This window comes from Zosterops lateralis (assembly GCF_965231275.1).
Source record: "Zosterops lateralis genome assembly, chromosome: 15".
Lineage (NCBI taxonomy): Eukaryota > Metazoa > Chordata > Aves > Passeriformes > Zosteropidae > Zosterops > Zosterops lateralis.
Window position 1 is genome coordinate 4157045 of NC_139775.1, and position 22820 is coordinate 4179864.

Below are 22820 nucleotides of genomic sequence, written 5' to 3' on the forward strand. Positions count from 1 at the left end.
CAGATTTTAGGAAAGCCTTAAATAACTGAAGAGCTCACTTTGTGAATCTGGAAGAATCTGTTCAGGAAGTACAATGTTTTGTCTTTGCTGTCTTAATAGAAAAACAGGTTCTGATTTTCCTGGCTTCCCTGACTTTCCCAGTGTTGCCTGTTGTCCTTGACTTCACATTTCAGTAACCATGCTTCCTGCATCCCTGGCAGGAGATCTTATCTCCATTTTCCACCTTATGACCTTCCAGTACAATTTTAGCTCCCAGTATTGCAAGGGAAATTATTAATTTTTAAAGAGAGTTTAAAGAAAGAGAAGATGAGGAGATTTCTTTGTGAAACTTGTGGGGTTTTTTTTCCTTTGGAGATTGCAATCTTACTTAACATGTTTTAGGAAACATACTGACTTTTACTTCAGTCCCCAACAAAGAAGTATCATATCTGCTTGCTCATTTCACATTCACAATAATGGAATATCTCTCATTAAGGTAGAATTTTTCATTTTAACTCTAGTTTAGGTTTTTCTGTTTCAAAGTATATTTTATTGTTTGCAATTATAAAAAGAAATATGAAACTTTTCTGTTGCCATTCAACAATGAAGTCTGACATCTTGGCTTTTTTCCAGACTAGTTAATTTTTTTAAAATTTTGTTTTAAAGATCAGGATTTCCCTTGAGATGGACCTTCCATTTGCTGTTAATCTCTCTCTTCCTTTGCTCTCCCTTTTTTTTTTGCCTGGCATAAACTACTTCACTTTCAAAGCTCTGCAGTCTAATCCCAGTGTAGCCATTATCCCTGTGCACTATGGAAATGTTGACTCTTGGTTCAGTAACAACTCAAACATTTACCTTTGACCATCTGTGTTTTCTAATGACCATCTCCAGTCCTGTGCTGCCCTGTGTGCCATGAAGAAGTTCCTTGTTGTTCCTATCTTAAAACTTTCTTTTGATCCCTGCAGAATTACATGATAACAGAACAGGTATCTGATAAACTTAATCCTCCTGTTGGTGGCTCCAGGCTTTCCTGTAGCTCACATATTATCCCATCTGGAGTTATCCACTCTGTTTTGTATTTAACTTCAAAATTACACGGGCAGCTGTTGTTTCCTTTTGTATTCATACTTGGTTAATCAAAGATGTAAAATGTAAGTTCAGCAGGTAAAGCCTGGCTTTAAAACTATCATGAGTTGCAAATTCTGTCCATGTAAATTCTAGTACTTATTTCATAAATATGCTTAAGCTACTTATTATTGAAATGTAAATTAATACAATTTTATTTTAGGGTAACTTGCTAGATGCCTTAATTCCAAAAGAAGCAAACACTACCAACACCTTGTTTTGTTCTACTTTTACAATGATACTTTTCAGTGTGGTCTGCTGGAATACAAACAGGTTTTATGGAGCATTTTTACTAAACAGTCAACAGGTTTTAATTTAGCTTCTTAAATCATAATTGTTTTTCAATTTTCTGCTCTGCCTCACAAACGCATAATGAAGGCACACCTGATGCTATAAAAACCAGATGTCATTTCAGTATTTTCAGCTGTGTGATAAATTTGGACAGCTTAAAAGTTGGTGTCATAGATGTATAGTTACCCGAGAGCTCACAAGAACAGAAAGCATGTAGAGCATTGCTAATTAAATAGGATTTTGGAATGGGTTGCACTTTATTTTCAGAGACTTTCAAAATTATGGATGGAATTTTCTTAAGGAACTATCAGGAGACCATTTCAAACTTACAAACAAATTCAAATTCTTTCTCCCTACCAGTCATGTTAAGTACCACTTGCACTTGCTCATGGGGATTTGAAGAGCAGCACACAGACCTGAAGGAAAGTTAGATTGTGTAATTCGTGCCAGCTCCTAAAAACATTCCTCCTTTACCATTCTCCTTGAGAAAGAACTTAAAACAGGATGTTCAGAGGCAACTGAACTGTGCCTGACATACAGTTTTATAGTACAGCTTTATACTACTTGTTTCTTTAAACAATTCCAAATTCTGCATACAGGTGTTCAAAAGTCTCTTAGTGGAAATTATATATATTTAGAAGAAGGACCATTTCACACAAATTAATTGTCACAACCTCAGTCATCCGTCTCTGGTTATCACTAGGCAGGAAGTCAAATGCAAAAATCAGTAATGCCCATCACATTTCTTCCTTATTTTGTTTAAATGTGTGTCACTTTTCACAACCAAACTGAGGGTCCAGTTCTCTTTCTCCCCAGCCATTTCATCCCATTGTAAAGCAAACCAAGAGACAAGATGTGCTGAGGGTGTTGATACCCTTATGCTCAGGATGAAGGTGCAGGACAGTGTGCTCGTGTTCTGGATGCTGCTGTGGGTGCCTGTTTTAGGGTAATTGAATCATGAAATGATCACATTCTGCTAAAGAAATGAATCCTGCCCACTCCATTTTCTTGAGTGTCTTCTCTTGGGTCTTGTGCATCACATTCTGGGATATTTTGCCAGGTTTTGAAGAACATCTTGGTATAACTGACTAAAAATGGTGCTGGTTTTATTAAGAAATTAAGGGGAAAAGTTCTATTAGGTCTGGTAGAATATGGAAGGTTTGAGAGTAGTGTTTATGTCCCAGGACATTGATTCCCTGTAACTATACATCCTGTTAACTCTGCAGCTGGAGACAGTGGCAACTTGTTGGTAAGGAGGTAGGAAGTTTTTTATGTTGTTTTTAACAAAAATGTCTTCTTAAGTCAAATATAAGAATTCCTGTTGGAATTGTAGGGAAAGCCACCTTTCCTACAGATCAATAACCATTATTTTCTACTTAATATTTAGTATTCAGCTCCACTGATCTTTCCCATAAATGGCAGAAATGTACCTTCTCCAGCTGTATGTTAATTATGTTCCATTTTTAAGTCAGAATGGGTACATTACAGAGAAGCTGTCAATTTGAGACTGAGCAAACTAAATATACTCAGCTGAGTGAATCCAGCACTGTGAACATGAACCACTGGTATAAATAGGAAAGGAGACACCTTGAAGCTTTACCATATTCAAGAAGTGTCAGATCATGTTCATTTGAGAGGGATGGCAACACTCTGTTTCCCCCAGTGCAGGCATGAATATTGTTTTACTGAACACAGGCTATCCAGCTGTTCAACAGACTCTGGTGTTTGCACCTTTATTGCAAATTTCAGCATTTTTTGAATGGCCATTCAATTTGTTTTTTATAAATCCCTGATCTTTTCCTTCATAAAGACTTAAATGGGGCAGATTAAACCCAATTGTTTGTCCTTCCACCTTTAAAATACTTCTATCTACTTTTCTGACTGTTTCTAAACTTGATGGACTGTTTTCAAACAGCTCTTTTACCAACAAGCATTGCTGTGAGGACAATTGGCATGAACTGTTAGGAACTCTTGATTATGATGAAGATGTGTTTCATTGTTGAGGACAAAGCACTCCCGATATGGGACCTCCAAGACTGGTAGAAATGTGAAAAATTGGTTCCCAATAGTTCTTTTCTGTTGTACCCAACTCAGCATAGCAACATCGGATTCCTCCAGACCTTCCAGAGGGAGAGTCTGAAGGGTAATTCACTGTGCACAGAATTGGCTTTAATAACATTGACATGACTGAAAAACCCTGGTATGACTGCTAGAATATCTGTATTTGATCACAACTTCTGGTAAAGAAAATACCTTTCTTTCTATGTTGTGTGTTTGAAAAGAGTATATTCCATTAGCAGTGGTCACTTATGCCCACTTGGCTTCTGAAAAAATGCATTACTATGAACAAAAATATCCCACATTTTAAAGATAATACTTGTATTTCTGCTGAGGGAGTAATGGGGAGGAATATCACTTGAGCTTGAGAATGTCAGTACAAGTGGTAAGTGTTGTGTAAGTCCCACCTAAGCTTTCCTTGTCTGAAATGTTAAATAAAGACTTTAATGAGTTCCTCTGCACAGGGATAAATTTAGCTCCAAGAGCAGTGCAAGGCAGACTTGTTGATTGGTGTGGGAATGATTGCTGTGATTCCTGAGCTATGGAGGTGCTGTCATTTCTGCAAAGGATCTGTGCAGGGGAGGCAAAACAGAGAATTGACTCTGCAAAATGAATTGTGGGTCTGTGGGAATGCCCAGAACTTCATGGAGGGTCCTATTCTGTTATGAATCACAACTTAGGCTTTTTGTTGTAAATGACTGTTCTTTAATTACACCTTCAGCTATAATTTTGTGATAGTTTTTTGTGAAAAGTTCAAAACTGGATTAATAAATTAGTCTAGAAACTTCTTACTATTTAAATACTGCCTCAGCTACTTTCACAGCTTTATTAGAACAGTTCATGCTTCAACTTATGCCCCTTATTTTTGGTCATGGGGGTGTTCTCCGGGTCATTCTTTAAGTGGGTGAGTGAAAATAACAAAATGACCATTTAAAAGTGTGCGTTTTTCAAGGAAAGAGCCACGCTGCACCTGCAGATGCACCTCTGCACTTGCTGTACTGAATTCATGCCCTCTGTCTGCTGGTACTGAGCTGGGAAGTCTCTCCTCTCTACCTCCAGACTTTGTACTCTGCAGGCTGGGGATAGAGAGGTTCTGAAACACTGAAGTGGAAGTGGAGGCACGCAGCCCCTCGCAGCCTCTCCAGCAGCGAGCATGTGTGCTGCTGTCAGCATCTCATGATGACCAGCATCAGGGGGACCAGCATTGTTGCTCTTGCTCCACAGGCACCTATTTATTATCTGTCCCAGTGAATTCCTGCCTCTGCTGGAGAGGAGATGTAGCTATCATTATTTTTGCTTGCCTTGCCGAAGGCAGGCTTTGATTTCACTGTCTGCATCTCACTGAGGTCTACATAAATCATCTGAAGTTGGCCAAAAACTCGAGAATGCTGGGATCTGCAGCTGTTACCTGTGCCTTCCCCATTTTCAGGGGATAAAGCCTGTTTGCACTGGGGTAACTGCAGACACACAAACCTGTGCCGGAGGTTCCTGCACAACGCGCCAGAACCCCCCCGGCTGTGCTGACAACTCACTGCTGAACTAAAGTTCTTTTAGCCCAAACAATCAGCCTGGCCCCGGTGCACGCTGCTGCTGCACACGGAGCTGGCTGGGAGTATGTTCTGTATGTGGCTGCTATGGTGATTCAGATACATAAATACAATAGATGAATCTGGCCCGTGTTAGGAGTGCATTAGCGGCTGGCTGGGCTCGGGGCGGTGTCAGCCCGGCCCCGCCAGCGCTGGGGGCCGCGCTGACCCAATGGCCCCGTCCTACCTTGTCAGCCCGCAAATCCAACACAAACCGGGTAAACAAAGGGCTTTTGTGCGCGGTTTACAGCTGAGGGAGGATTAGTGGCCTGACACGGCTCTGGGCCGGGACGGGCTCAGCCTTAACCCGCCCCGGGTTACCGAGGGCGGACGGGCAGACCCGGCTGGGCTGGGCAGGAGCTCCCCCGGCTCTGGACGGGACAGGATTGCCCGAAGCGGGCTCTGCTCACCTGGGGTGGCGTGTCCGTGCGTGTTCCGGCGCTCCAGGTGCTCAGGATGTGGCTGGTCCCCGGCCCTCGCCCGCAGCCCCTCCAGAGGTGCCCCCGGGCCGGGACATCCTCCCCTGTCCTGGCTCCGCCTGGCTCAGATCCTGCTTCTCTTCCCCCTCTCACCTTTTAGCGTTCTCTGACCGTAAAATCCATGCCTTTCCTGAAATGCGGAGCGATGCACTTGTCCAGTGGAGTTTCTCCAGGCGGGATTCGAACCCCAAACAAGCGCTGTATTCCCGGGAGCCGGGCAGAGCCGAGGCGGGGGGCGAAGGGAAGCGCTCGCTGCCTTTAAATCCCCGGCAGCGTCTGCCCAGCGCGGGGAGCGGAGCGGCTCGGCATGGGGATCCTCGGAGTTTAACTTCAGAGGGGGAGGGAGAAAGTGGAAAGCAAACTGAATGCTGTAGTGGAGATTTCTCTCTTCCCCCACTGGGCCCCTTGCCGACTGTTTTTATTGATTTCAATCACTGGAGGCTCGCTGGCTCTCAGAAGAAACACTGTGTAATGTGTTCTTTCCTGGCTTTCATTAAAGAAACTCAATGCAGTGCGGTCACGCTGCCGAGCTCGCCTGGCAACCTGCCTACACCCTGTGGTACCTCTTTCATTGGAGGAGATCGAGCTCGTGGGTTGGGGCTGGTTTATTTATTTTTTTTTTCTAATTCTCCAGCAAGGATTTCAAAACAGCCTCTGCTCTGCCTCTACCTCCTCTCACAGCCCAGAGCCTCTTTCAGCCTCAGAAGGAATTGTCAGCACCACTAAAGGGGGCGACTTTGGTGGCAATGAAAGCGCCCGGTGCTGCCACAGCCTCGTGCTCCTTCTATTAACATTCCTCTGCCTTTCTGGGGAGGGGTTCAGGGGCTGTGTGCAAGCCACAGGGATGTGGATACAAATCATTTCCGAGGGGGTTCCTCATTCATTTATTTATTTATTTATTTATTTTTATTTTTTTTTCAGTTCCATGTTCTCCTGATTGCTTAACACGGTTTAATTAAGAGCAAGGGAGTAAGCAAAATCCTTCAACAAATATGTGAAAATTCCTGGCCGCGCTGTAGTTGCAAATGAAGCAAAACTGCATTCCCCGAGTTGTTCCTGCAGTTGTGGTGGTGTCTCAAGTATTTCTGTTGTACTCAGGGCTGTGATACTAGTGGAGAAAAAATGAGAAATACAATACGATCCTAATTTATGCCTTAGAACTTAATCTGCCACAGCACATGAGTATGTATTTTATAGGAGTAACAGTCTATAAAGTGGAATTCAACAAGCTGCATTCTTTAAGTTGTGTATTCTGTGCCTGTAAATGCTTTCATGTAATTTAGTAAATTGTTCAATTTCTTCTTATTCAGCAGTTGCTAATGATAACACTTTATGTGCTCTTCACAATTGGCTGTAAATCTGAGATCACACAGCTGTAAATTAAACCAGGTTTCAAGCTCATCAAGGTGCATCTATTTTAAATTACAGCTGCAAGTTTAGGGTGCTACCTGATCACTTGTGTTCCTGAGATACCATAGCTGTATACACAAGGAGGCTTTTTGAACAAAACCAACAAAACCCCAACTTTTACATTACCACAAAAAGAATCCTTTCCTGGAGCAGAATGATAAAAAAGGCTGCTCTTACTTAAATCTGGTTTCCTGCAGAACTTGTCTGAGACTTCTCTGCCTCTGTAGGGTTGAATCCACAGGAAGCTTTCTTAATCAACTTAATATAAATTATTGCCAGTGTTTTTGTTGTGAGGAGCTGAGATTCTGCAAACACCAAGCTTTTAGGAAACATTTTATATTTTTCTTTGAGCAATATATAACTTCTAAAAGGTCTTCCTGTGTAAGTGCTGTATAGACAGCACTTTATACAGTGTCTGTATATATACAGACACTGTATAAAGAGTATTTCTGCATGTTATTTTTCATTCAAAATTTGCTGTCTGCACGATGAAATGAAATTTCATATGCCCTCTCTGGCCATACTTCTTCTTTTCATGGGATGCTAAATGATAGTGAATAATTATTTAAATTCAGTATGGCCTTGAACTGTTTTATGCAAATTCTCTGGCTGTAGCTGGAGCACAGCTCTTTGGCCAGCCTTGGATAGTAAATAATTTGTCAATCTTTCTTTCATGAACCTTGTGTCTAAGGGTCTGCCAGCCTTTCTTCTCTGCGGGTTTTGATCTGTGTTTATAGATTCTGCTTTTTGTTTTTAGGCTGGCAGATGGCCAGTTATTTATCTGGGTTGGTGTGTATTGTGTGAGGCAGAAGCAGGACGTTTTGCATGCTGATATCCTTCACAGGGCATCTGGGGGGCAAAAGGCTGCTCCTGAGCAGAAGCCATTACATGATGTGTCAGTAGCTCTTGGTCAGTGAACAAAGCCCCTTTTGACATTTCTCTATGTTAAAAGTTATGAAATAACATGAGCTTCATGAACAAACAAAGCGATACAATGTCCCTGCTATGAAATAAGCCATAAAATCCATTTCCCCTCCATTTTGAACTCTCCAGAGTTCAAAAATTTGATGCCCTTTTTATATGTTTGTCACTGTTATTTATTCCTTTGAATTTCTGCTGTTGCTTGCTTTGCTGTTGTTCAGACTTCTGGTGCTGTGCTGGGAGAAAAGGATAAAAGTCTATTGGTTTTGGAGGGGCTGGATTCGCTGGTTCTAATAAATAGCAAAATTGGTGTTGTGGCTTGGTTTGTGGTTCCTTCTATAGGTTTGGCAGCAAAGCCAGAACCCTGACCAGGCAGGAAGTTCAGACCTACAAAGACGAATCCCAAAGGCAAGATTTCATAGATATTCATAGTATTATTCATAGTATCCTGTTCACTGTGGCAATTCCTCAGAATTTCTGACTCTGTCAACATTATTCTGGGCTGGCAATGGACAGCCAGGGATGCAAATGTGGGAATTTTGAAGGAGTGAAGAGGAAGAACAGAAGTCTTTAGGCGCTGTCTTCAGTTCTACTTAAGTGTGAGGCCATCAAGGACTGGAAACAAATTTAAAAATGCACTTAGTGCTCTGTGGAAGCACAACACAATTGGTGTGCTGTTATTAGTGCTGTTATCCCGTCTTAGTGCTGCTTGCTCAGCTCTTGCAGTTCATAGTCCCCTGGCAGTACAAGCTTTTATGCAGATACAAAAACTACCCTCAATAAACCCCACCTGTTTGGTTCTGCCACTCTCATTGCAGCAGAAAAAAAAAAAAAAGGGTCAAGTGTCTTCAAGAGAACCTGCACATCTTTTTGCTGGTTTCTGTTGCAGTTCTGGTTATATTTCTCTGTTCTGTATTGCTTAGCAGGGCTGCTTTATAGTATTAAACACTTCCCTTCTGTGTGAGCTGGCCTTCCATTTATGATTGTCAGCTCACTTCTAAAGAGCATTTATTAAATGTTTCAAATTTGTGCAATATTTCCAGGTTACAAAGAATGATGGAAAACTTGAACTGGTGTCTGAAAGTGCTACAGCTGAAGCCTCCAGCTATTTTGAGTCAGATGTCTTGGGCTATTTAGAGCATATTGCTATATTTACACACAGTTCAGAAAGTTGGAGACTGGCATTGATGAAAGGCAGTGTATTGGCACCCACAGCACTTTTCCTGCAGATGGACATGGTATGATACAAGCCTTGGGAATTTGCTTGAGGATGCCTGGGCTCATATCTCTGTGCCTGTGCGAGCCTGACATGGGCTTTTATGAGCGTAAGTGTGAAAGATTTGGGGGTCTGCCTTTTGCTCAAAAAATGGCATCCAGTGGCAATATCCCTTTTAGCACCTTTTCAGGCCTTCTGGAAAGTTTCCAAGTGGAAGACTCCCACCTCCTTAATCACGAGAAAACGCTGGCTCTGCTCTGAATGTCATTCATTCAAGTGTGCTGACCTGGCCTGACCTTGTTTAGGTTGGGATCTAATGAGCCCACAAGCCAAGGTGCTGTGGTAGCTCTCAGCAGGCTTTGCAAATAAGCAAGTGTTCTGTTTTTCTGTGTGCATGTGGTTTAAATTTATCATGTCAATAAACAAGTGTCTCACGTGCTCAAATAGGAACTTTACAATGTTGTAGTTAAGGCTAAATTGTAGCGCTACAAATTGTGATGTCACTTTATAAATATAGGAGGAGACAACCTGGAATATTTATGACCTCAAAACAATGAAGTCCTGTTGGTCAGGGTTTTTTAGTTTAAATAATGACATAACACTAAAAGTCTTAATCCAAATGGGTCACAAACATCTTCCAGATGAACAGTCACACTAATGGTTTGGGGAAAACAAAATTAAAAATTCCGGCTGTTGATTTAAGGAAAGAAGAGATGCATCAATAGATTGATAAATAATAAATACAGCTAGGATTTAAATTCCAGTGGAAGGTTTGGTTTTGCTTTCTTTCAAGTCCCCAGGTTAAGGGGAAGGTTGTTTTTTTCTTAATATAAATTGCAATAAAATTACTCTCACTGATAAAATCACCCTCAGCTTCAGTAGGGGTTATACCACCAAATGCAGGTATTTTCTGAAGCACAGAAAACCTGAGGTTTTCAAATTAAAAACCAGTGTAGGACAGACTGTGGCACACCCTACTAAATTAATCAAGTTGACATGGATGGATAAAAGTACATTTGGAACGGGAGAAGCTGTTTGAGTCATTGTGAGGACCTTGTCAGTACCTGTGCTGGGAGTCCCAGGCAGAAGCTGATGTATCCACATTTCCCTGGATGATGCTGTGGGCCAGCAGAAGGTACCTCCAGCTGTAAATCCTGACTCACCCCTGCCAGGACAGCCCTGATGGAGAGCAGTGTTCTGGTGCCAGACAGCCCATGGCCCATCCATGCTGGGAACAAATGCTCTTAGGGCTTGATATTTACTCTGGGACCTACAGGGAGGGAGCAACTTGTTTTGTTTCTAATGGAGTGGTCAGGGAGAAGGATAAAAAGCTTTTTGATAATGCAAGGAATGTGGGGGTGGGGGGAAAGGGAAGTTACCAAGATATGCATTTACTGTAAGTATGAAGAAGCAGAGGCCTCTTTATCAGACTGGCTCTAATGATGTGCCACAGTCACTTTATTTGAAAGCTTCATGGCTCACAGAAAAGTAAACAAATTCATTACATTATTTTTAAAAGAAGATTAACTGTAGTGTGTCGTCTGTTGGACAGCTGCTGTAGTAATCTTTTACAAACACTTTATAAATGACCACCCTCAGTGTTTTCTAGGGCTTTGTGTGGCTAGATTGTTATTTTAGTAAGTACCAGGGTGGCTTTTCAAATGAAAACGTTGTTTCCTGTGTAACAATTCAATTCTACCTTCACCCTAAATATTATTTTGTTCTCAGCATGAACTATAAAATGCCTTCTATCCTAATGCAACATATGTTGCTTTTTTGCATGTGTTTGCAATGAATGCTGGCTTTTCCATAAAAGTGCTTAAAAAGTATTTTAAACAAGAAAAAGCAACTCCACTTTAGTGTCCTACTTCCATTAGTTCTGATTTCTGCTTTCTTAACCTTTCTTCAGTCTGTGAAAACACCAAGTTGAAAAGATGAGTCAGTCAGTTTAGATGATAGGTGAATTGACACTGAACAAATGTTTAAACCCCAACAGGTGTCTTTGGCAAATAAGATTGTGTTCAGGTATTGCCTTGTTTAACATTCTTTGGTTGAATGTCAGCATGAATAACCTTATTTAGCTCTGTCTCTGGATTTGTGTTTGAAAGCACTTGAGTGACACAAATTATTGTAGCACTAAGGCTTTGTGAGCATATAAAGTGGTTTTAACCAGCCTTTAACCATAAAGCAATTGATCTTCTTGTGCATTCAGGTTTCAGTTACAGGTTCCAGAACAGGTGAGAGGGGAGCAGGGAGAGGAGGAAGAGCATTTCTTTGTCACCCAGTTGCCTCCATGGGTGTCCCAGGCTCTAGCAGAGAACCTTGCCTGGGGAGTACCTCCCTCAGACTTCTGGGAATGACTGGAATTAATCTCACCTTGCTATGGAACAGCATTTTATTTCTACACAACGTAATCTCACACTGGGTTTTCCAGGATAAACTCAGTGTTTATAGTCAGATAAACTATTTAAAGCACTTCATCTGTATGGGAAATATTTATTTTCATTTGGGATATACTGATGCATATATTTATGGTAATATGGGTTTAGATGTGAATAATAAACTATTCTATCTGCAAACCTAAAGAAATGTCAACCTTTGTGAGGTGTGTATCTGTGTATGTTTATTGAAGATTGTGTTTATGTTTCCTCAAGATTGCTAAAGGATCTCCAAGAGGTCTTGGATGAAGGAGAAAGTTGTCACATCTTTGCCCTTGGCATAATGGAGATGAAGCCTCTGCATGGCAGACAGGGGTTTTCTCAGTCCAGGGAGATGTGTGGTTACACAACAAACACAAACTGAGCAGCTTAAGGAAACCCTGCTGCTGCCCCTGAAATGTGTTTATGCTGTGGACAGCCTCTGCTGTTCACATACCCTCCTCAGGTGTGAGTGTGGGAGAACAAACAGCACAACAAGGGTTAGAAATTATGTTTAATACATAGGTGGAAGGTGCTCAGGTTCCTGCAGTGCTCAGGGCAGTATCATCATCCATAGAGGGCAATTTAACAGATCTCTGTGAGTGCAGCATTTGCAGTTCTGGGAGTTGGGCACAGCAGAGAGGTGATGGAAGTACAGTGAACAGTAAAATCATGAAACCTGAACCTTCTGGTTTTAAATATCACCTGTGCCCTTTAATTACTTTTATGCAATTTTGTTCACTTTCCTACAGAAAGAGAAATGCTTCATTTAAATGTTAATTATTTCAGGCTACAAAAGAAGAGGAAGAGCTTATTGCAGAGGAAGAGGAAGAACTTACTCCAGAGGAAAAAAGAAAACTGGAAAGAAAATTAAAAAAAGAGCGCAAGAAGAAGGAGAAACAGCTGATGAGGGAAGCTGGAATCTCCATTAAGAAGGTGGAGCCCAAAAAGCCATCGGGGTCTGAGCGGGCTCTGGCCTATCTGACCAGGTAAGAGCAGTAAAACCACTGCAGGTGCTGCCTGCAGGAGTGAGCTGTAAACCAGTAACCCAGAACAAGCTGTACCAAGCAATAACACATTAAAGGAAATTGCTGCAGTTAAGTACTAAGTTAATGTTTCATCTCAGTTGACACCCTGGAGGACAGTTGATCACCCCATTGTGTTTCTATTACAGCAACAACAGAAAGAAGTTAAGTATGGTGCAAACATTTTATAGAAAGGCAGCTCCTGTCTTGAAGATCTTATGGTTGTTATATAAATATCATGGGCTTAGCTGCACTTACAGAGATGAAAGGCACATTGCAGAAAAGATTGCATTGAAAAAATGAGTTTTGCTTCTTGAGTGTGCTGTTCTAGGCAAAGGACTTCCAGTTGTTCTCTTTATATAAGCAAATTCCATGGAGTGGTAAGCATTGCAGAGTCTGAATTTAACCACCTGCAGAATGTTTGGATATTTGTAGATGAAGATGGGATTTTGCCACTGTTTTAAAGCTAATAGTGTACAATGCCTGATTTTTGCATACCAGAGTGTACAGCAAGTATAGTGATTGATTTCAGATTGGAAGCAGTCCCTTCACCCAGTTAACACACTTATTAGAAGACTTAAAATTCCAACATAAAACAAAGTCTATGGTTAAACTAAAGAACTGCATCAAAATGCTCAGGGTACCCCACAGACAGTAAAGAGGTCATGTATAAACAGGAAGATAATGTTTATTTTTTTCCAAACTGCAAAATATACCCTGGCTGTAAGACCTCCAGAAGACTGGCATGTCACAAATAGTGGGTTACCACATGGAAGAATTCCAGGGTTGCATCCCTGGCCATGCTCAAAACTGAAGCATCCAGACTGTCTGAATTGTTACTTACCACTCACAGTGGGAAGGGAGGAAATTAATTGCATTCCAGGCAGAGGGACATGTGCATTTTTGTTACATAACCCTCAGCATGCAGCGATAGCAAAATGACAATAATATTTTTGATCTGGAAAACAGCTGGAGCAGTTCACCATGGTTTTGAACTGCAAATGGATTGGCAGTTAGCTTTGAACCATCTGCTCAGCCTGCTCTCTGCTATGTGTGCTCTGGTAAATGGTGGACCTCCAGATATTAGATTTCAGGTATGGAAAGTAAAGGGACAAGCTGTGGGGTTTTGCATATTATTCCACTGTTATCTGTATGGATTTTTGCCTTGTTACGTGGGAGAATATGAAATTATATTTGAAATAATATTTGAACAAATTTGATTCTAGAGTTTCACTTAACCTGTACCAAATTACCCTGAAATAGAAAACCAAGTCTCTCATTTGGTCTTGTCATGCAGAGTCTGTGGGTTGTATATGCAGCAATAGGTTGTGAGGGATTATTTCAGCAACAGACAATTAGAATTTTGTAGACTTAACAGGGGTAAGCATAAGATGCTGAACTGACAAGCAAGCATAGGTATAGTCACCATTCTATCTCCAAATGTGCCCAGGCCATCTTGAACCATTATTGGTTATAGAAAAACAGCTTAGTCCTCTTACACCTCAGGCCTTTTTTCAACCCAGTAAGACTGCAAAAGAAATAACTGGATTTTAATGAATCCAAGAAGTAATATACTAGCTGGGGAAGGGAAACGAAAATCCAGGTTCTGGAAACCCATTGCAACCTCTTCAGCATATTGAGTGGGTGAAGGATTTCAGTCTACATGTTTTTGCAGGGCTATGGGCATGAATAACCTGTGGGAGGATAAATAAATCTTACAGATGCACGAGATTAATATAATTGGAAGTAAACAAAAGAGTGCCGTGGATTTGTGTTTTGCCCCACCCACAGTAAAAGCCTTTCATGACATAAGTGTGGGTAGGTGAAGTGGCATCCTGCCTGATGGCATGTGTCTCTCCTGTAGGACAGGTGGAACTCGATGTACCATATGATAACTGGAGCTGTCATTTTTATTTATTGAGGGGTTGTTTGCAGGAGGGGAGCCCAGCTGGGTGAAGCACAGGGTGACTTTCACAAAGCTGTGCCTCGTGCTGTCAGTCCAGGGGAGTTAATGCAGAGAGCATTGAGGGCAGGGAATGAGGCACACAGTGTGCAAGGCAGGGCTCTCACTGCATCCTGCTCTCCCTGGTGCTTGCAGAGCAGCCCTGCAGCAATGCAGCCACATCCCAAGGGCTGCATCTACACTGGGTCCCCTTGGCAGCACTGCCAACCTGTGCCCCCTCTGCAGAGTGCCACAAGCTGGGCACGTCTTCAGTTTGCCAGCTTTGTTATGTGAGTGTAAAAAGAAATGGTCCTTGATGCTTTCCAGTCTCCAGAGGGATCAAATGATCATTTTATTGGAAGGCCATCCTAGCTGGGAGAGGCTTTTGTCACCATGCACATGGTATGGCTGTGTGCAACAGCAGCTGACACCAGCTCAGACTGCAGCCCTCAGCTGCTGAACCTGAGGAGCTGAAGGGTCTTCCCGTGAGCTGGGGACTTTGGTAGCCCAGGATTTTCAGCTCCTTGCTCATTTGAACAAAACCAGGCTGAACATGAACAGGTTTGCACTCCTGATGGAGGAAAAGCAGCCAAATGACTCCTGGTTTTTTCCCCCTCTCTCACTTTCTCTTGGCCTGCATGAAAAGGAAAAAGGGAGCGAAAAAAAGTCTTTGCTTTACCAATTTTTATCTCATCTTTTCCTTGGTTAGATGAGTTCAGGTGGTTCCCAGCACAGTTCTCTTCCAAGGCAGCAGTTGGCAGTGAAAAGTTACTGCTGTCAGATCCCCAGCTTGCCCAGGGAGCAGACAGGAAGACCTGAAGACAGAGAGAGGATTAAAAGTAGGGAGCTGAAGCAGAAAGGTTATAAAACTCTGAAAAGAAAAAAAAAACAAAAACACCAAAGTGAAATAATGGAAAAACCCCAGAGTGATACTGAACAGAACAGAAGAGAAAAACCCCTGTACAATTACTGCAGAGGAACAGGGAAAAGCAGGAGAGATGACGTATTAGTGGCTAAATAAAGTGCTCAAATCTCTTCCTTTTAATGATGACATGCATTGTTTCTTTGTAAGTGATGATTCAGATTTGAAGGGAATATTAGATTGACTCATTACTGTGCTTCTTGGAAAATCTAGAATAAGAATTCATCCTTTCCTGAGCATTAGGTGACTTCAAGTGAAAAGATGTCGCAATTCTAGGGAATGGTAATTAGGTTTAATTATAACCTAACTGACCTTCTGTGGTGTTAAAATGTTGGCAGAACTTGTTTGTCTTGGCAAGCCACCCTCTCCTAGAAGCTGCTGTTCTTGTGTTTGGCTTGGAGAGTTCATTGCCATATGGATCAGCACATATGGATTTCTCCATCACTCATCAAAGGAATAGAGAGAGATCTGAAAAGACCTCACTAAAGGAATATGAAATGACAAGATTCATATAATCTGAAGTAGAAATAATAGATAATATTATCTGGACATGTGCTGTGAATTAACCTAAGCCTTCCAATACTATTGATCATGTACTAAAATTTGAAAAATAAGGTGCTGAAGTACAATTTTTCTTTTAAATTATTTATGCCGTACTGTTAGTATAGATCACTTTTCTTTATATAGGTCTTATTTTTCTCATTGCCTAATTTGAATTCAGGCAAGAGTCAGAGAATGTCAGAGATTTCTTTAAAGTAAAAAGATGCTTCTAGAATAATACAAACCAAGGGCATGTTACAGAAAAAGAAAAGTGAGAGACAGGCAGATTTTCCCATGGCGTGAGTAAATAGTCTGACTCTGCAGATCCCAAGGTGGTTTTTGCTGAGTGTGGTGGCAGCGCTGCTGACAGCCCTGGACAACCCAGGGCAGTTGTTTATCTGCTGGGTTTGCAGAATGGAAACAGATCCTGGTCCTCAGTCAAACTTTATTACAAACAGTGCCAGGCCTGGGAGATTTTCAAGCTGAAATGTTGTTCTTCCTTTCAAAGAACACAGAAATTCAAGGGTTGTTGCTGGAAGCTTTTTTTTTTAATAGTTTGATGTTTTTAAATATATGTCATGTATTATGTAGATGTAGAAATAGAAATAACATGTAGGAGGTATATCAGGATTTTACTCCTTCTGGAGTAGAGGCCATGTGGAGAAGGGAATCAAGAGGTAGATAAATGTTCACTCAGAGGTTTCTGATTTTTGAAGGAACCAGGAGAGGCTGATGCTGGGCTGTAAAGCAGGCAGCAGCATTTGAGATTTGTGGCCAAACAGCTCAGATGGTGGTGGCCCTTCAGGAAATCACAAACCCATTCATCCAACCCCTCCTGGGGCAGGCAACTCCATTGGAGGAGCTTCTGCACAAACACAGCCGTGCTCATTAATGGTGAAAGCCAGGTTTTCATTTTAAACTACCTCAAGTGAGCTTGTATCACATTTAGTTTCCTCTGTTGATTCATAAAGTTTTGAAGTTGTTTTACTTATCACAGGTTACTTTTTTAGCCAGGATCAGTGATGGCTCTTGATACTTGATTCAGAATTTAAGTCATTCTCATTGCTGCTGGCCCACATCGGTATTAATTTCAAACTTGGCACTGGTTTCACCATCAACAGCTTAAGCTTTTAGATATTAGGAGTAACTGATAAACTAGAAATCTAAACATGCACAGGTCTTTTTTTTTTTTTTTTTTTTTTTTTTTTTTCACCTTCCAGAGACTGACTCCTTGGGTTGGATAGCAACTAACATTAGCATTTAATGGCATTTCTCCTTTCCCCAGCCTCCAAAATGAGATCGAGTTTCCTTCCTGATTGGAAGGTGCAGTATATATCTAAGCTCATCAGTTATCTTGAGTTTCATAAAATATTGGATAACTGCTCAATTAGCCAGTAACAAAAATAGTGTGTGAACTTAAGAGAAACTGTTGTAATTAGACACAGCAGTGTTCCTGAATTCTCTTCAACAGTTGGGGCTTTAAGGTTGAAAGAGCAGCATTTCCTCAAAGATTAGGGGAATAGTGAAGGGGAATAGTTTTGCTTTAATAATCTCTGGGCTATTTTTTAAAGGTTCTGGGGCAAGCATTAACTATGGATGTAATTAATCTATTCCTACATGCTTTTAGTAATTTTGTCATATTCATTAGCTCCATAAGAAGCCTCATGAATCCAGAGTCAGATACAGGATAAATTTGCATTTGGGGTTGTTCTGCTTTACATGAACTTGGGCAGGCACTTGCTGCTATCTGATTTCAAAGGCTTGCACTTTTCCAAATACTCTAGAGATCAGTGAATTTGTTTTAGCCCTTCTCCAAGTTTCTATATTGCTTCACTTTTAATTTCTACCAGGGCCTGACCTGCCTCCAAGTGGGATTCCTCTCCTTGACCTAAAGCAGCATGTCTGTAAAGCTGCAGGTTTTCCATTTGATGTTAATACTTGGGCAGATCTTGCTCATTTTCAAGGCAGCCGCTGTCTCTGCTCGTGGCAAAGGAGTCTCAGCTTGCTGAGAGTGTTACCTTATCATTATCCTGCACTCCCTTGTGTAACTTCAGCTACACCGAGTGGCATCTGATGAAGCCACCTCAGTTTGTTTGCGGTTCCCTAGCAGCTCTGACATTACTCACAAGCTCTACAAAGCTCTCTGTTGCAATGCCCACATCTTTCCTATTTTTAGGGTGCTGGTATGCCAGCAGTTATTCTGGTGGGGGGAGGTGGAGGGGGTGTATTCACTCACAGATTTTGTGCTGCTTTGAGCTGTTCTGTTATCATGCTCAAGCATGTTACCTTCTGCAGGAGACAGAGCTTGCTGGTGGGGTATATGAAGCAGAAAAATTGTTCTGCTGTGTTGGATCTGTTATTAAGCAAGGTTTATTTAAATCATAGTATTGCCCCAGAGTTGGTAAATAATTTCTCCCGTCCTGGTGTTTACATCCTGCTTGTGGCTGTGTTGGGTTCCTCAGTCTCACTGCCCCTCCAGTGACACAGCACATCCATGATCCTTCCTCTCCTGCTGCTCCTTCCAGTCCCTGATGAGCTCTGCTGCTCTTCTTTGAACTCCTGTGCCTGTGATCCTTCTGGAAATGTGACACCTGGAAACAAATGTGGTTTTACTGGAGCTGCCTTCCAGCACCACACAGAAGGGACTGAGGGTCTGTGATTCCTCCCTGCTCCTTGTCATTCTGGCTTTGCTTTGTGACCAACAGCATTGGATTCATCTATGAGCCATAGAATGTTGAGGTTTCACATTGAATTTTCTGAACAATAAATGATTTTTTTCCCCCTCAGACTATTACTGAGTTTTGTGTTAATGACAGTGTTGGCATGAATATACCACTGTAGCTGTAACACATTTTTCAGGGTTTCTCATCCTGTTTCAGCCTGGCTGCAGCAAGTCAGATAAGCTCCAGTTTCAAAGTTGGCTTTATGATACCCATTTCCAGGTGTTAGTATTCTCATTATCATCTGATTATTCAAACTGTGCATTTAGGATTCTGTGACTGTCACATTACCCTCTCAGTAACAGCACCATACAGCTTCAGCCTGTTTAATCAAGATGTCTGGTGGCAGCCTGAGTCGATGATTTTCATTCCCTGTGATGGAGTCATTGACTTCTGGATTCACTTTGCTGTATCTTGATGGCAAGTGATATGTAGATATGTGTTGGAGACGTGCCAGTGTTTTTCTAACCCCCACATGACATCCACAGGATGTCAGATTGTGCAGAAATTGCTTTTAAACTGTTATTAACTTCTTGCTGGGTTAGCTGCTTTTTATGGTTCTAATACAACAATTTCACTGCTTTGCAAGAAGCACATGAATATCTTACTCTTAATTTAGTGAGATCCTGCAGATTACTGTTCCTTATCTATATCTCTGGTCTCTTTCCACTTATAAATAATACAGCTATCCAGAGTGAGTGAGCCAGACTTTGTGTGAAGACTGCACACCAGAAGAAAGGCCTTCCATTCAAATCCAATTTTTGCAATGCAGATGTCGAAGAGATGCCTGCACTGGCACTGTGCAGAAGTCAGTGCTTGTGCAGGAATACTTGGGTCTGGAAACTGAATAACCAGGTTAACACTCAGATGGGCCTGAATTAAGGAGTTGTGGCTCTCTGCAGATGAGCTCAGGCATTGCCTGGTGCTGATTTATAACTTCCAGAGCCAGAGCAGGCACCGAGGCTTCTTGAGCTGCTGCTGAAGATAAACTTGTCACTTCAAGGTAATGCTGGCAAATAATAGAATCATTTACTACACAAGTCTAAAAACAGCAACCAAAAGAAAGAACAACCAAAAAAAACCCTCTTAAGTGGCTCAGAGCCAATCTTAGCTATTTTTACCAGGAATTTCTGGGAAGAAAACAAACCTTAGCAATATATTCTGGGTATCTGTAATACTATCCTGGAAATGCTCCAGATGGACAGAATCACTTTGTAAAATAATTTCAGTCTAATAATCTCTAGAAAGTCCTCTCCACAGTTGTGGATTGAATTATGAAGGTCCTAGGTACTTATATACTTTTGGGATGAATTTTGCCATTTCCAGCTTGTTGGATAAGAAGCTCTTGTTTCTAGAGACAAAATAGGTGTTTGGGAGGTTCTGATATATCAGCTTCAAAGATTTTTAAGTTTAGTTATTCCTGGAAATTCTGAGATGTTGCAAGTATTTCTGTGGTATTTTCAGCTCATTCAGAAGTAAGTTTTAGAAACATCAAGGATTGCATTATTTTCCAGCCAAATTAGTAAATGCTTATGATGCAACTCATTCAGCTGAGCTTTGGAAGAGCAGCTGGACTCACACAACTTTCCCTGAACCAAACCTTTTATTGTTTAGCCATTAATATTATCCTAGATAAAGTATTTTCTGTAGGGAGTGGGTTTGGAGTAGCTCTCTTACCCCTTTGATAAGCACCAATGTATGGCTTGAGTGGAGAAAAAAAGGGAAGCTCAGGTCCATGGTAAATTTTCCTCAGTTGGAGTCAGTAGCTGTTCCATCTTTCAGAATCTGCTCATTGTCCTATTTAGTTTATGCAGAGGAAAGAGATTTCTTTTCTAATTTCCATAACCATAAATGGCCACTAAATTTAACAAAGGAAGAAAAATGGAATAGGGGACTCTAATCCTGCTTTATGGCTCTAAATAAAATTATTTGTCTTTCTAAATCTTTGAATTAATTTTATGGAAGGTCACAAGTACACCTCTCAAAGCGTATTTCAATAAAAGCTGCAGAGTGATTTACTTTGGAACCTTCTGTCTCTTTGCACTTCTGCCATTTTTTCAGTGTGAAACAAAGCTGTCAAAATATTTACTTGGGCATTTTGTTCAAACATTCTCATATGGAAATAGTGTATTTAATAACATCATTAACACGAATTCACAAATCCTTTCATCTGGCATCTATCATTTACAGGATCAACTGAAAAATACCTGACTGCTCAACCCTGTCTTTAAAGGGATTTTAATATGGTTTTTTTAAAAAACATATTGTCTCTATCTTCTCCCCACCATAGTAATGATAATTTGCTTTTCCATAATACCCTTCCTGAGAGCACAGCACAACCGTATTTTGATAAATAAATGAAAAGTATTTTGACACTGATTTATTTGCTCTTGTTATGACAGCTTTTGAGAAAGTGTTATGTTACCCCATTTTTCAGGTGATAAATTAAACAGTGATGAAATTTGTGACTCACCAAAGTCCCTGTACTATCCAAAGGTCTCCTTCCAGAGAAGTGAGATGAGGGAAAGTAGACTTAACTTTCCTCTCATCTGAGCACAGGCTCTGTTTTCTTTGGCCCTGTGCCAATGTCTGCTCCCAACAGACCTGCAGGATTTTTCTCAATTCCTTCTTTTGAAAGTGAAGTTTGCATGGATTTTGTCCTGTAGTGGCATCCCAAGGCAGTCCTGGAGGCCACCAGTGTCTGATGGGCGTGCAGGGTCAATGGATTCATATTCCAAACCTTTCCATGGCCATCTTGGGAGAGTTTTTCCCTTCCATGGTTGGGGTGCCCTTCCTGGTATTGCTGCAGGTGACCAGAGCACCTTTATTCCACGTCCTTGCTGCTGCTAAAACTAGGAACAAAAATTCCCAAGTTTGCCATGGATGGTGTTTGTACCATTGATGGGATTTGTGCCATGGATGGTGTTTGTGCCATGGATGGGATTTGTGCCATGGATGGTATTTGTGCCATAGATGGGATTTGTGCCATGGATGGTGTTTGTGCCATGGATGGGATTTGTGCCATGGATGGTATTTGTGCCATAGATGGGATTTGTGCCATGGATGGTGTTTGTGCCATGGATGGTGTTTGTGCCATGGATGGGATTTGTGCCATAGATGGGATTTGTGCCATGGATGGTGTTTGTGCCATGGATGGTGTTTGTGCCATGGATGGGATTTGTGCCATAGATGGGATTTGTGCCATGGATGGTATTTGTGCCATGGATGGTATTTGTGCCATAGATGGGACTTGTGCCATGGATGGTGTTTGTGCCATGGATGGGATTTGTGCCATGGATGGTGTTTGTGCCATGGATGGTGCTTGTGCCATGGATGGTGTTTGTGCCATGGATGGCATCTTAAGTGCCATGGTGGCACCTGGGATGACTTCCATGCCTGAGAAGGCTTCCAGTGTATTCTTGGTGAATTGTTTTTGGGCTTTTTTCCCAAAATTTAGTTTGCTTTTTTTTAGTGATAATTTTGTCAATAGGATGGTTAAAATTTCGAAAATTTTTCACATCTATGTTGTCACAACTGTAAGTTGTATTAGCAGGACTTAACTGCTGGGCTGTAAAGTGCTTCCTCAGATGGGGAAAATTAGATTACATGTATTAAATCCACAAATACTCATATAAAAATAGTTCAGGTTTCTTTGTCTGATTCTCTTTCCCGTAAAATAGCATCTTGATTTCCAAACCTGGTTAAGAAAATCTAATGTCTCCTTTTTTAATAACTCATTTCCAGTAAAATAAAATTTAGTATAAATGAATTTTCTTAACAGTTTATTAAATGTAGCCATTAGATACTTATCACTGAGATATGGCTTTCATCTTTCCATAGTATTGTACAAAAGAGATTGCATCTAATTGAATAATTAAGCAGCTTTAATATATTATTTCATCTGATATTACTTTCAGAGACCTTGTGAGATATATTAGGGAGATTCAGAAGTCTTTAATAACAGACCAGTCTGCTTCAGGACTGACTCCTGACAGTAAGGAGACATCTTCACTCCTCACTGAAGTGCTCAAAAGAAGCACTTTGATCTTTTCCATTTGTCTTTGGGGAGAATTTGGCACTGTTCAGATCAAATAAAACCAAAGTAATTAAAATAATCCATTTCACATATCAGTATTACAACAAACTACCTCTTGATATTTTTTAACTAAAAGCAGATGGCAGGGGTTAT

General features: G+C 41.2%; 2 protein-coding genes across 4 annotated transcripts in view; one reads left to right on the forward strand and one right to left on the reverse strand.

Annotated features, from left to right (window-relative positions):
- GPR146 (G protein-coupled receptor 146) overlaps window positions 1-6633 on the reverse strand; it is a 47076-nt gene extending 40443 nt beyond the window's left edge. Inside the window, exon 1 of one of the 2 annotated variants that reach the window (XM_083872635.1) lies at window positions 5612-6633. The gene's annotated coding sequence lies outside the window, so the exon portion shown is untranslated. Of the gene's footprint in view, window positions 1-5449 lie in introns of both variants that reach the window. The other variant, XM_083872633.1, reaches the window with a different exon arrangement.
- CHLSN (cholesin) overlaps window positions 1-22820 on the forward strand; it is a 122796-nt gene that overhangs the window by 83557 nt on the left and 16419 nt on the right. For both annotated transcript variants that reach the window (XM_083872636.1, XM_083872637.1), the window contains one exon: window positions 12272-12471. In XM_083872636.1, the coding sequence (XP_083728762.1) occupies window positions 12272-12471 (200 nt within the window). The remainder of the gene's footprint in view (window positions 1-12271; window positions 12472-22820) is intronic.